Genomic DNA, 13,436 nt, shown 5'->3' with positions numbered 1-13,436 from the left:
AAAAATACTTGAGGAATTTATATTTTCACCAAGCTTTTCTGGGACTGGACTTCGAACAGTAAATAAGCCCTCTGGAAAATTTGGGGAAAGTTGCTCTTTCTCTATATATTCTAGGAATGAAGTTTGAATATTTAATTTGACCTTCCAGTGTCCGCCATCCCATTGTTGCCCTGAGGGTGCGTGTCAGGGCAAGAAACATGAGTGAGCTCTGAACATCTTGTGAAGGTGACATCTCCCCCACACCAAGACCTTTGTTCTCTGCTCTAGGAGCAGCTTTTACCACTTTTCAAATGCTAATTATTGACTGGCAGAAGTAGGAGAACAAATGCAAATTTAGCCTCCATGAATTTAAGGCAGGGAAAGGGGACCTTTCTAAAGGTTATATTGCCTTAATATTTATTAAAAATCTCACTTCACTATTGAATTGGATATTTAATAACTAATAAAAAATAGTTGTTTAATTATTTGTCAAGCTAGTCCCATTCCTGAGATACAGTATTAGGATTTTTAATTTGGATTTCTACATAGGACTACTAAGTGTGACAAAGTTAAACAATAGCGTTTGGCTGCAAGTCACTGTAAGGACATGTTAACATAACATTTCTACATGCCTAGCTTTCATATGCCATACACCCAACCTTGTGGGCAAAAAGGCCTACATTAGGGTGACTTATTAATATTTAAAAGGGAGATTTTGACCTGTCAAAATGTTTAATTTGACAGATTAGATTGCTATTTTACACTTCTACTGCTAAAGTTAGGCTACGCTAGTAAGCTTGAAACCCTGTTTGCACTGCCGTTGTAGTGGATGGCACAATAGATGCTGCATTCCAGTAGTGGCATTTAGCTTCCATGCTCGGACTACACGTTGTGCCGTATAATTGGAACGTTTAGGTAAGTTAAATATACAAATTAAGAGTATGCCAATTTGACTATAAGGGGATCACAGGCACTTCACTACTGGTTAGCTGGGGTAAAGTGCTCAGAGTTCTAACACCAGCAAGGATATGGGTGACCACTCAGAAAAGACAAATATCCTACTGTTTCCGATCTAATTCTCATCTCCAGATTGCAAAAAGATTAGGGTTGGCTTCTTTGTCCTGGGCTAGCAGGCTTCTGTTTTGCAGGGCTAAGGTAGTCAATCTACCACCGTGCCCCTTTGAATTTAAAGCCTTGAATTGAGGTGACCCACAGAAGTCTACATTGAGTCAAATTGTGTTTAATATTAATATGACCCCTCTGACTGACCTCATTTCACTCTTTGTTTTCAGTCCTGTTATTATGAACTTGACATTCCGTTTATTTGACAGTTGTCTTCTCCCTCCTCCTAGCAAAGTTTTTATGAATGTATGTCCGCCATATCAAAGTGGATGTACGGTAACCATTTAATACTTAAAGACAAAATTGAGTTAGTCGGTTCTTGTCGGCAACAGCCATCGGCGAATTTCTTACTGTACCCTAGAAATGTTTGAACAATTTTAACTGCAGATACCCAAAGTCCCTTGTTGAAGCTTTTTAGTTCTTTACTCTTTAAGGAAAATTATTACCCTTTGTATTGTCTCAAGAATATGTTTATCCATACAGTTCTACCATTATGGTTAGCTAACAGAAATGCTATTTACTTGGGATCCCTTAACTTGTGTTTCTTCCTAGATCTGTTTAGTCCTTGGACTAAGAGCTAGATATAGGAAAGCTGGACACATTTCTTCCCATAAGCAATTACCTAGCTCGGACGCTTCTTTTGATGTGGTAGGCCAGGCGTGAATTCCTTTCTTACTTCTCTGATTGAGCTTTACCTTTCTTGCCGAGACAGCACATGGAGAGCGGGTTTTAGATCTTGCGTGAGACAGCCATGCACTGTCGTTTGCAAGACTTTTTATTACTTAAAAAAACTTGAAAGTGCCTATTACTTACATTTGGTTCACTTCATTGTCACTCTTACTTCCTGGCTTCTCATGGGTCAGTGCATGCCGGTGTCAGTTTTTTCTTTGTGTGTTTGATCCTAACGTGATCCTAAAGCATAGCTTCCTGTCGGAGGCCAGTATCCTTCCACTTGTCTTGTGCTTTTGGAGGCAGATTTTTTCATTTAATTTGTTTTCAGGCAAATTTCCCCCCTCCCCGTTTCAGCATTGCTAATTGCATGCGGCCACCCCTTACGGTCTGATCTAGCTCTGTTGCTTGCACCAAGCCCCCCCCCCGCATTGTTGCTGCTTACAAACCCTTACTTGTCGTTGTTGCTTGACCCCACTCCCCTGTCCCTAGTCGTTGCTTGCAGTCCCCCGAATCCACTCCGGCAATTTTGCTTGCACCACCCCTTCTTCCCCAGGCAGCTGTACAACATGGCTAAAAAAAAAAAATATTGTCAAAGCCAAGAGATCTCACATAGGCGAGACCTATTGGCTGTGCTATTGCTTGTATTCCTATGCGTACGCCACACTTCGGCTCCATAGGACCACATCCTTTATTGGTTAAAGAAGAAAGCCACACGTTTGCTGTGCAGCATTTATGTCCTATGAGGTGAATTCGTGTTTCATTCCAGTATTTTCAACAAGTTGGAGCCATTTAGTCATTTTTGTATGATCTGTTTTTAGTAAGTACTGTCAGTGGACCAAGACCCTACTAGTAGGAGCACATCTTGTCCAAGTGAATTCTGGGATGCGCGTCTCATGATGGGGGAGACCACTGCTCCTTTTTGTGTTAATAATTTACCACCACATGGATGGTGAAAGGGGTTAGACACAAACACTAGAAATGTCCTCGTAATACTGCCTTACTGATGCATGATTAAAATATTATCCTTCTACACACGAACTTGTCAGTACTCAGAGCAGTTCATACAATGAACTGTGAACTGTGAGTTGTGTAAGTAGGCTAGTGAGAAATATCTAGTTTGCTTCTTCTTGTTTGTGAAGTTGCGTTGATGCATTGGGATTGCATGATAAAAAGTGTCATTATGAGTATTGATTGATGTGATTTGCATGCTTTGCAGACCGTGGATATTCACAAGGAGAAAGTAGCAAGAAGAGAAATTGGCATCCTGACCACCAACAAAAACACGTCAAGGACCCACAAAATCATTGCGCCTGCCAACTTGGAACGGCCTGTACGCTACATTAGGAAACCAATTGACTATACAATTCTGGATGATACCGGACATGGAGTGAAAGTAGGTGCCAATATTTTTAATGAGTGTTTAAAGACAGATTTCTGTGCTGCTGCAGCTTCTGTGAAAGGAAGCTACCAATTGAGAATGTTGGCAAGTGTTTTCAAGACATTAGTAGATGTCAATATGTTTTGTGCTGGGATAATAACTGTGGCAACATCAGCATTTAAAACATAATTTAAAAAACATAAATGATGTCTTTTGGTACCAACACGAATAGGTTGTGCATTTCGGATCTTCAATATTTGTGACCGTGAAAAAAAAAAAAAAACAAAAAAAAAACTCTTGTCGCATGTTTAAAAGTTAATGCACAAACCCGAAAGGCTGCATTACAAAAAGAATGAAGACCATAAGACATCCATTATTGTTACTCTCATTTGGGCACGTGCACTGTCTTTGAACTCTGTATTTACACAAACATTATTTGCTGCCAGTTTAAATGTAGTTTCCTGCATTGAGTGCATGCCAAGCTTATGTAGGTAAATACGCTACAAGAGCGAAAAGATAGTGCATTAACAAACCACTTTTTCCAAAGTATCAAATCAACGGGTAATGACATCTGTACCACTGTCAATAAAATTAAAAACACTTCGTAAAACTCAAAGCCAATAATTTATACAATATTTCAATTTATTAGCAAAGAAGTTTGACCCGCTACGTTTGGAAATAATTGTGGTAGCAACATATAGATCAAGCAGCCCCATCAGTTGTCAGTTATCTTACTGGATATATTTTGTGAGTTGTCACATAGTAGCCATCATATCTAATGATACAATTGGACACCTTTGAGCCTTTAGGAGAATGAATCCTTTTGAAGCCAATTGTAAAAAAAACACGAAGAGTCTGTTATAAATATGCAGTGTACAAAGTTGCTCATAATAGAGTCAATCCCCTTACTGCTACATGCAGTCTGCTTCCCCCAGACTCCGTAAAGGTCAGAGCCAGCAGATCATTTTTTCCAGTACAAAATAGGTTAGTCCTAGTCTCATGTTGATAGGGCGCCTCTGCATGGATTTGTTTCTTCCATACTCCTCCCAAGTCCCTTGTCTGTATGGAGGGGTCTAGAGGTCTGTTTGCTTAGCTTGTATACTCATAATGGTTTGTCTAGTTGTTTTTCTCTCAAAACAAATGTTATTGTATTTTCTGCCACCATATCTCCTAAGGGGCCCAATCTGGACATATATACGCCTTTACTTATTGTCATGGCACATTTGTCTACGTTGATACAAGCTGCTATTTAACAAACCGATCCAGTGTGTGTTGTCCTAACTATGCACCTCAGAATTAGCCTTCCCGCATCCAACGGCTCCAAGCGCTCTAAATTACAAGGCTGTCTCAAATACCAGTTCTGCATATTATGATTCATTGTCATGGCTTGTCTAGTTTAACTGTAGATGAATCCTTGCCATGTGTATTTCGGGTTTTCTTCCTTTTAGTAGGTGAGTGTTTCGTCTTTTATGCCTTTCTTCAACAGGTCATTGTATTTGAGGAGGTGTTTGGGCGTGGCACTAGGAGTGTTCTGGTGACCTACGTTCATTATTTACTGGGTGTTTTGACATCAATTGCCATGTGTGATGTAACAGCGGACTTTGCCTCAGATGTCCTTCAGGGCAACTTGTCAGGCCTTGAGCTATATGATTTTTTTTTTTAACCAATTTTGGTAAAACCGCAGACACACATGATTGGACTTAATGAGTTCATGTGTTGCGAATAAGCAAATAATTTCCTGAGATTATCTTTAGTATGTGTCACTTAATGTTTTGGAATGACTTTTGGACAACTGCCTCAGCCCTTGATTTACTATCAACTAATCGGTCTGTTATGCCTCAGACCCAATCTCAAAAGGTTACATTTCTGGGATACAAGTGCAAAGCAAACCACTTTTCCTGCACAGAGTATTCCTGTCAGTGAAGGACTGAGTCGCTTCAAATCTCCTTCATTTCCCCTAGTATTTGAGCATCTTGCTTGCAAGCATTTTTAACTGTTAGGGTCTGGATGAATGTCCTTTGGGTTCTCAGTGTCAAATTAAATAGTGTGCACAGGAACAGATTACACAATTTAGGAGCTGCCATAGAGAAAGCTCTTTAGTTACTCAAAAAACAGCAAATGGAGCAAACATTTTAACTATGAGACCGTATGCTCGCGTGTTGACAGAAGATCTGTCTTTTATTGGCTCTCCTCCCAGTTCTGCTGATGAACATGTGGCCACGATTATTGACAGAGCCAGAGACCTTCTGCTGAGCCCTTCATGAGATAGACAGATTTAGATCACATTACACCATATATATTCATGATTGGGAGGTACTTTGGACCACTCTGTCCCTTTTGTGTCGAATTGTTTCTTAGTTGTCTTTGCAGTGCGTTCCTTGAGGGTGAGACTAGAGTCCAAGGAGAATGAGCAACTTAGTGTTGGGTGAATGTTGGGATTAGGATGTGCCCGTGCCATTTCGCCAGGTTTTAACTAGATTAGACTATTTAGATTCATGTCTTATTTGCTGACCATCCTTAAACCACATTTCTTGAGCAGCCTAACTTGCAGTCCTTATCCAAGGTGATTTTAGTTTTGTTTCAAAACGGCAGAAAATCTCTAATTGTTACTTTTCTGTGCTTCCTGCACCTTCTGGAGTCTGCACGCTACTTAACCGAAGCCTATGAAGGATATACTGGTTATAGCAAAAGATCTGGAATGTAATGAAGATCAAAGCAATTCCTTGAGACTTTAGAGCGCCAATCTTTTGGATCCGCCAACTGGACCTTATTCACTTGCAAATATTCTTTACTGATTTGTAATTGCTTTTAAACGTTAAAAGCACTGCTGTGAAATTCATGTACTGGTTTGTCTTGGCCCTCTTCTTTCACACATATAGGATGTTCAGGCTGACTGAATATGATAGAGATAATTTTGCCCAGTCAAAATAAGATAAATAAAAAATGTTGGCTCCTCACAGCTTGCGTTTGTTTGATATGTAACGAGCACAATATGGAGTGCTCATACCCTTCTTCACTGGGCTACCGCAAGTTAGATGCTCTATGGGCCCATCATTCTTATGTTGTTTTTTTATTTTATTAATATTTTTCTTTATTAGTTGTTTCGTTTTTCAGACAAAGCAATCCGTGGTAACCATAAACCAGCGGCATCGGAAAACACAAACACCCACATAAGTAAACCCGACGTGGTTTTCCCAGAAATGGAGCTGTGAAAGTTAATCCACTTTACATATTAGTGACACCAAGATCTATAATGTATTCCTTATATATGGCACCAAGTCGGTGGTTTCTCTTGTGTTCTTTATTACTTCCAGCACCACCATGTCAGTCTGTGTTTACTGGGGCACCCTCTGGACTCATAAATGAGAATTTCTGATATGCAGCATCTATCCATACCTCTTCTTTATCGATCCAAACTGGGAGATGTTTGTTTTTCTCTTTTCCTGGAAAAGATCACATTTTCTCATCATGGGTCCCAATATTAGTAGGGTTTTTTCAGCCCTTGTAAACCCTCATCATCTACTATGTTTATTAGTGCTCGCTTGGGGCTCGGGTAAAGTGGATGTGCTAACACTTGTTGAAATGTGGGCTATTCCTTCCCAGAGCGGCCGAAGGAAGGACAGGACAGCACCAGCTGGTCACCCACAGCGCCCTGGCATCTCAGACAGTCCGATCCCAGACCTCGGTGCATACACCAAAGCCTTTCTCGAATTATATAAATTCTGTGAATGTATTTGAACTGAATCAGATGGTTTCTATTTGAAGTGACCGCCTCGTTGGAGGCATAAGTGCAAACATCTATTAATCATTATCATCATCCAGCCAGCCTGTGTCATACTCCCAGGCTTCTCTGAGGTTTGGAAAAGTGTCTGGGGAGATTATAACTAGGGTCCTGTATAGGGAGGATATTTGTCCCCTATTGGGGAGCTGGGACATAGTCAGTTTTGCTTCAAGGAGAGTAAATTCGGGTAAGTCCTCCAAGCTCGACAATCATGGAGTAATTGTAAGTCCTAGTATGAGATATCGATGAGCCCTGTGAGTGTAGAAGACCGATTTCGTCCTGGATTTGCGACAAGGACCTCAGGGTGCCGATGGGTGTTAAAACTTCCAACAGGAATCATTCCAATCCCCTTCCCCTAAAGTCTTTGAGGGCCCTGATTTCAGGGAAAGCAGTGCCAGTCCATAGGGACTTTGACCAGTTATCCTCCCAGCCCATCCAATTGCATTAATATGAACTTAGGCCCTGAGGGCTTCACCCAGTAAATCCTTTGGACTGTGTTGTCTTTCGGAGACCAGGGCCTGACTTGACACACGTTGCCACTTCTGAGAAGGTACTTTGCTCCAGTGTTCTGCCAAAGAGCACATTGCAACCTTGTGAGGGGGCTCTGTTAAAGCCAAAATTTGAGTCTTTTGCTAAAAATTGTTCACTAAATCACACATGAGGGTTTTTCAACATAGGCCCCTAAGCTAGTTGCCCTCTGTGGCCTTTCTTGGCCTAGTTTCTCTTGTTTTGCCTTCTATGGCCTCTTGCATGCCGTATCCTTTTAGGCTGTTTACTAAGCCTTCCTTCATGCTCCGTACTGAGTTCTTTCAAATAGCCGTCCTTGTGCAGGGTGGTTTGCCTCCTGAAGGAGCCTTAGGCAGAACAGTAGTTCCACTATACGTCTCCTGAGTCTTTGTGTGGATTTCTGATTTTGTGTGAGCCTCCCTGTCCTCACTGTGCTGGTCTGGTCTTTTCCAGAGTCCGGCATGATAAATACTAGTGCTCTTGGAGGCCTTACAACAGGCTTGTACTAAGGGGAGGTTTAGGCTGCTGCACAATATAAACAGTCTGTACAGGGTTCTCCTGGGATATTTCTTTTCTCACAGTTTTTTTTAATTATTGTTTTTTATTGAAAACAGTATAACAGAGTACATACAGTGCTTAGGAGCGATTTACAGTGTGAAAGTTTCTATATCAGTTACAGTAGAACATTCCCCTCTGTCATACAAACTTGATATTACCGATGATACCTTGCCCCCTTTAGATTTGCAATAATCTCCATCTGGGCTAGAGAATTTGTTATCCAGTAACATAGCTATGCACTCCTTATCCGATATAACATTTCTGCTTGTGCTAGCATAGTCAGTTAGTTCCTTGTCTTTTTCGCTTGTCCCTTCTGCCTCCCCTGTTTCTTTTCCTACAAAGTACCTTCCGACCCCAACTCCACTATCCTTCGTGACAACCTCGCCAGCATCAAACTTGCACAACTCGTCAACACACCGACCCACAGAGCAGGACACACCCTCGACCCCATCTTCGCGGCAGGAAACGGCGTCCAATTCAGCCACATAACGCAGCCACCATGGACTGACCACCACTGCGTACACTTCGCCATCAACAAACCCTTCGCAGCCAAAGTTGCAGAAAAAACAGTCAACAGGGAACTGACACGATTCATTGAAGAGAACGCCGTCCTCGACCCGTCCCAATCGGATTCCGAAGCAACCACAGCACCGAGACCGCCCTTCTCGCCACCACAGACTACATCCGCACCCTCCTGGACCAAGGCCACTCCGCAGCCCTCATCCTACTTGTCCTATCAGCGGCCTTCGACACCGTCTCTCACTGCATACTAGTCGTCAGCCTACACGATGAAGGCATACAAGAAACAGCCCTGGACTGGATCCGATCATTCCTCACCGGAAGAAGCCAAAGGATCAGACTCCCACCCTTCCTCTCCGACCCCAGGAAAATCACCTGCGGAGTTCGGCAGGGTTCATCCCTGAGCACCGCCCCCTTCAAAATCTACATGGCCCCCCTCGCAGCAATCGTTCGACAACACGGCCTCAACATCGTATCCTACGCCGACAACACCCAGCACATCCTCTTCCTCACCGAAGACCCCACTACTGCCAAACTCAACTTCCAGAAAGGAATGCAAGACGTCGCAGTCTGGATGACCAACAGCTGCGTGAAGCTCAACACCGAGAAGGAAGAAGTCCTCGTCCTCGGGTACCACCCCTTCTGCATGGGACAGCACCTGGTGGCTGACCGCCCTCGGAAGCCCACCTACCCCCTCAGACCACGCCAAGAACCGCGGCATCGTACTCCACTCGTCACTCACCATGAACCGACAAGTCAAACCCAGTCACCTCCAGCTGCTTCAACACCCTCTGCAAGACCTTCAAGTGGATCCTCCCTGAGTCAAGGAAGACAGTCACCCACGCACTCATCACCAGCAGACTGGACTATGGAAATGCACTCTACGCCGGCATCAACAAGTCCCTACTCCGCAAACTCCAGACAATACAGAAAAACGCCGCCAGACTCGTCCTCGGCATCCCCCAACATGAACACATCAGTCAACATCTATGAAGTCTCCACTGGCTCTCCGTGGAGAAAAGAGTCACTTTCAAAATCCTCACACACGCCTACAAATGCCTACACAACAACAGACCCAAATACCTTAACGACAGAATCAACTTCCACGTACCCAAAAGAAACCTCCGATATTCCAACCTCACACTGGCCGAAACCCCGCGCATCCACAGAGCCAGAGCAGGCGGAAGATCCTTCTCTCACATTTCAGCCAAGACCTGGAACGAGCTACCGGCAGACATCAGACGTCCCCCCTCCCTAAACACCTTCAGAAGACCCTCAAGATCTGGCTTTTGGGCTAAACTGATCTGCAGGCCCCCTCCACGTCCCCCTCAGCGCCTTGAGACCCTCACGGTTGAGTAGCACGTTTACAATTCCCTGATTGCTTGATTGATTGAAGTACAAACCCCAAAAACTCTTAGGGCAGTTCTGTGGTGGTAGCAGCTCACTGTACCGTTCCGATTGCGTGTTGCATTATATCATGTCCTTGGACCAATCAGTGATAGTAGGTGTCGAGCCCCGTACCCACTTAATACCAATTCTACGCTTAGCTAGCAATAAGCCTATATCAATTAACCTTCGTACATCTTTGGGCAGTTTACCTGTATATCCCAACAAAGCCATCAACGGATTTAGCGTGAGTACCAGGCCACAACTTTCACTCAATGTTTGAAAGATTTGCTCCCAATACTTAGCTATACGTGGGCACGTCCATGCCAGAGGCAAAAAGCCAGCAGGGTCCACACCACACCTTTCACAAGCTATTGAGTCACGCAACTCATATCTAAATAGTCACTCTAGTATATAATAGACTCTTTGGAGGAACTTAAAATGGATTAATCAATGTCTGCCATTCAGTGATACTTTTTTGGTGATCTCACAGCAATATCCCTACAACACTGTCTTCTAGTGCCACTCCTAGGTCTGCTTGCCATTCTAATCTAGCTTTCGAATAGTGGTGTCGTCTATAGTATTGCATTATATTATAAATAATTGAGACCTTTTTTCTGGGAGTTTTGCAGTGTAAAATATGGTAGACACCTGAGCTCATGGAACTGAAAGCGAATCCGCTGCATGGGAGGCTCCTCACCCATAGCCAACTCGTCACAGCTACAGGCCTTACCCTCTACCAACCGGTCCTCCATCTTGGAAACATCCACTTTATCGAGAGCCTGAGCCACCCCTTTCTCCAGGCTTACTGGCATCCAATCACACCACTTATTCGGGTTAAAGGGGAGTATAGGATGCCCCCCGTCCTTTCAACAAATGATGCCAAGTGTGCATCACAGAGTTTACCGAGACCAGGACACCTGTTCTTCTTATCGGTGCCCGAAACAACATTACAGGCAATAGCTCAGGCGCCGCCCCTACCTTTTCTATGAATAAATGCAGAGGGCACATTTCCTTGTTGTTAGACGGCGACCTCAGAGGAGCCCGGAAAGGGGGTCCTGACTACCCTGAGTCCCACCCTCAAAGTATCGTAGCCGGGCACTGGCGGGAGACTCCTCAGGAGGAGAAATCTCGTATCGAGGATCGTACTTCTGGCACCACACGACACAGAAACACCACACCGTGTGTCCTTAGGAATCAATCTTTATCAAACAGGTTAGCACTGCAAATATGTACAAGGAGAGCACGGGCTCAATGAGTCTTGGAAGGGATAGGGGGTAGCGGGACAGTCTCTGGTAAAAGGTTCAAGGCACGGACGTACCCGGCGCACAGCTCACAATCCTCGAGCTGGGGGGTAGGCTGGTTGTCGTGGGGTCCGGCGGGACCGGTGGAGTCTGTGGAAACCGCGAGTCACTCAGCGGGCTCAGGTACTAGTTCGGAGGTCTTACGATCTTCAGGGAGCCGCGAGTCACTCAGCAGGGCTCAAGCACAAGTTCGGAGGTTTTACGATCTTCGGGGAGCCGCGAGTCACTCAGCAGGGCTCAGGTACAGTTCGGAGGTCTTACGATCTTCAGGGAGCCGCGAGTCACTCAGCGGGGCTCAGGTGGTTCTAAGTTCCAGGAGCCGCGACCGCGTCAGCAGGCTCTCGTTGTTCCAGCGTCCAATCTGCCGGACAGTCCCAGAGCACCCCTTGTTATAGGTCGACCCCTCTTTGATGTCCGGAGTCTGTGCAGGCAGAATCTTGTCACCTGGGGGTCGCTTGTCGGGGTTTCCTGCCATTGTCTTGTGATCTTTTCAGGGCCGGGTCGGGAGGAGTCCCAGACACCCAGCAGGCGTGGAGCCAGCTCTCAGGGAGGCCGGAGGGCCGATCGAAACCCATCGTCCCAGGGGAGTTCAGAGGTGCGACAGAAACTGCTCCTCCCTCTCTCATCCCCTGGAAGCGTGATGTCCTCCAGCCGGAGTGGCGCCTCTAGGCCCGGGTCGCGCTGGGGCCGGGCGGCCATCTTGGTGCATGAAGTGGGCACGCGGGTCCGGGGTGGCCGAAGGGGGAGAGGCCATGGAAGAGGATGTCCGGGTCGGGTGCGTGTGTTCTGGTGGAAAGGATCGGTTAGGCCGTGAGCTCGGGGCTGCAGGTACCAGGTGAGGTGGTGCGGGGACCAGTAGAGCCATGCTACGAGGCCGGGTCCAACACTTGTGTATCCAGTGGTAGGCATGGGTGCACTGGGCTGCCCTCTAGTAAAGTACCAGATCTGGAGCACCCAGACCCCCCCCCCCCCCTAGAATATGGGAGTGATAAAATATTCCAACTGGCCCTCTGCTGTTTTCCGGCCCAGGCCAGCCTTGTAAGAAGCGTACGGATTGTCTTAAAAATATGCATAGGCAGCACAATGGGGATGTTTAAAAATAGAAACAAAATTCTGACCAGTACTACCATCTTCATAAGAGATGTACGTCCCAGAATCGACAAAGGTAGCCAAATCCATCTTTCGACGTCTTCCTCTAGTCTGGTGATTAGCCTGCCATAATTCTCCCTGAGTACCAAGGCTGAATCCGTATGTACCCGGACTCCAAGATACCTTATCGCATCTGATGACCACTGCAGAGGGTAGCCCTGCTCAGTCAGTAAGATTGCGGGGTTCAAGGGAAAAATTGTCGATTTTGCCCAATTAATTTTCTAACCCGATCTGTCACCATATTGCACCATCTAGTCAAGAATTGGGGTTATATTAACCTCTGGGTCCCTTACATACGACGTGTCATCGGCGTAAGCCGACACAATGAGATTATACTCGGGGAATCTAATCCCCTATGGCTATGGTATTCTCTAAGGGCGCACACGAGCGGCTCAACAACTAAGGCATGTATTAACTGGGATAAAGGACATCCCTGTCGCGTGCATCTCGATATTTTGATAGGGGACGTGACGATGTTGCCAACTCTTATTCAGGCGGTCGGAGAGCTATATAAGACTCCCACCAGTCGAAGGAAGATATCTCCTACACCCATATGTCTCAGAACAGCATACATAAATGACCATTCTACCGAGTCAAAAGCCTTTTCGGTGTCTTGAAAAAAACTGCCGCTGTTTTAACCTCCGGTCTGATAAGTTGTATTGCGCCAAATACTGTTCTAAGATTGTACGACAGGTTATGCTCTGGGACAAACCCTGCCCTTTTTTCGAGCCTACCAACTTGGGGACCAACAGGGCGAGGCGGTTAGGCAAAATTTTCGCAAAGAGTTTTGGGCCAACATTGAGTAGCAATAGTGGTCGGAATGATTAGCATTCGTCCATCGGTTTGCCAGGTTTTAAGATAATTACAATGAGTGCTTCTCTCATGGAAGTAGGCATCGTCCCCTCCTCTCTCATCTCTTCAAAAAGTGTACACAAGTGCGGGATTGGGAGTTCTTTAAATTCTTTATAAAACGCCACGGTGAGACTGTCCGATGCGGACCCCCCCCCCCCCCCCAATCCACCCCCCCTGATCTCATAGAGTTTAATATCTCATGCGCATCCAATGGCCTCAAAAGGTGCTC

General features: G+C 45.2%; 1 protein-coding gene across 8 annotated transcripts in view; it reads left to right on the top strand.

Moving 5' to 3' along the window:
• Nucleotides 1-13,436, top strand: part of ABI2 (abl interactor 2) — a 741,358-nt gene that overhangs the window by 238,139 nt on the left and 489,783 nt on the right. For all 8 annotated transcript variants that reach the window (XM_085648940.1, XM_085648938.1, XM_085648941.1 and 5 more), the window contains exon 3: nt 2,990-3,166. In XM_085648940.1, coding sequence (XP_085505066.1) covers nt 2,990-3,166 — 177 coding nt within the window. The remainder of the gene's footprint in view (nt 1-2,989; nt 3,167-13,436) is intronic.

This window comes from Triturus cristatus, chromosome 3_2 (assembly GCF_964204655.1).
Source record: "Triturus cristatus chromosome 3_2, aTriCri1.1, whole genome shotgun sequence".
Lineage (NCBI taxonomy): Eukaryota > Metazoa > Chordata > Amphibia > Caudata > Salamandridae > Triturus > Triturus cristatus.
The sequence above is the reverse complement of the archived record's forward strand: the minus strand, read 5'-3'. Positions and strand labels throughout refer to the sequence as shown.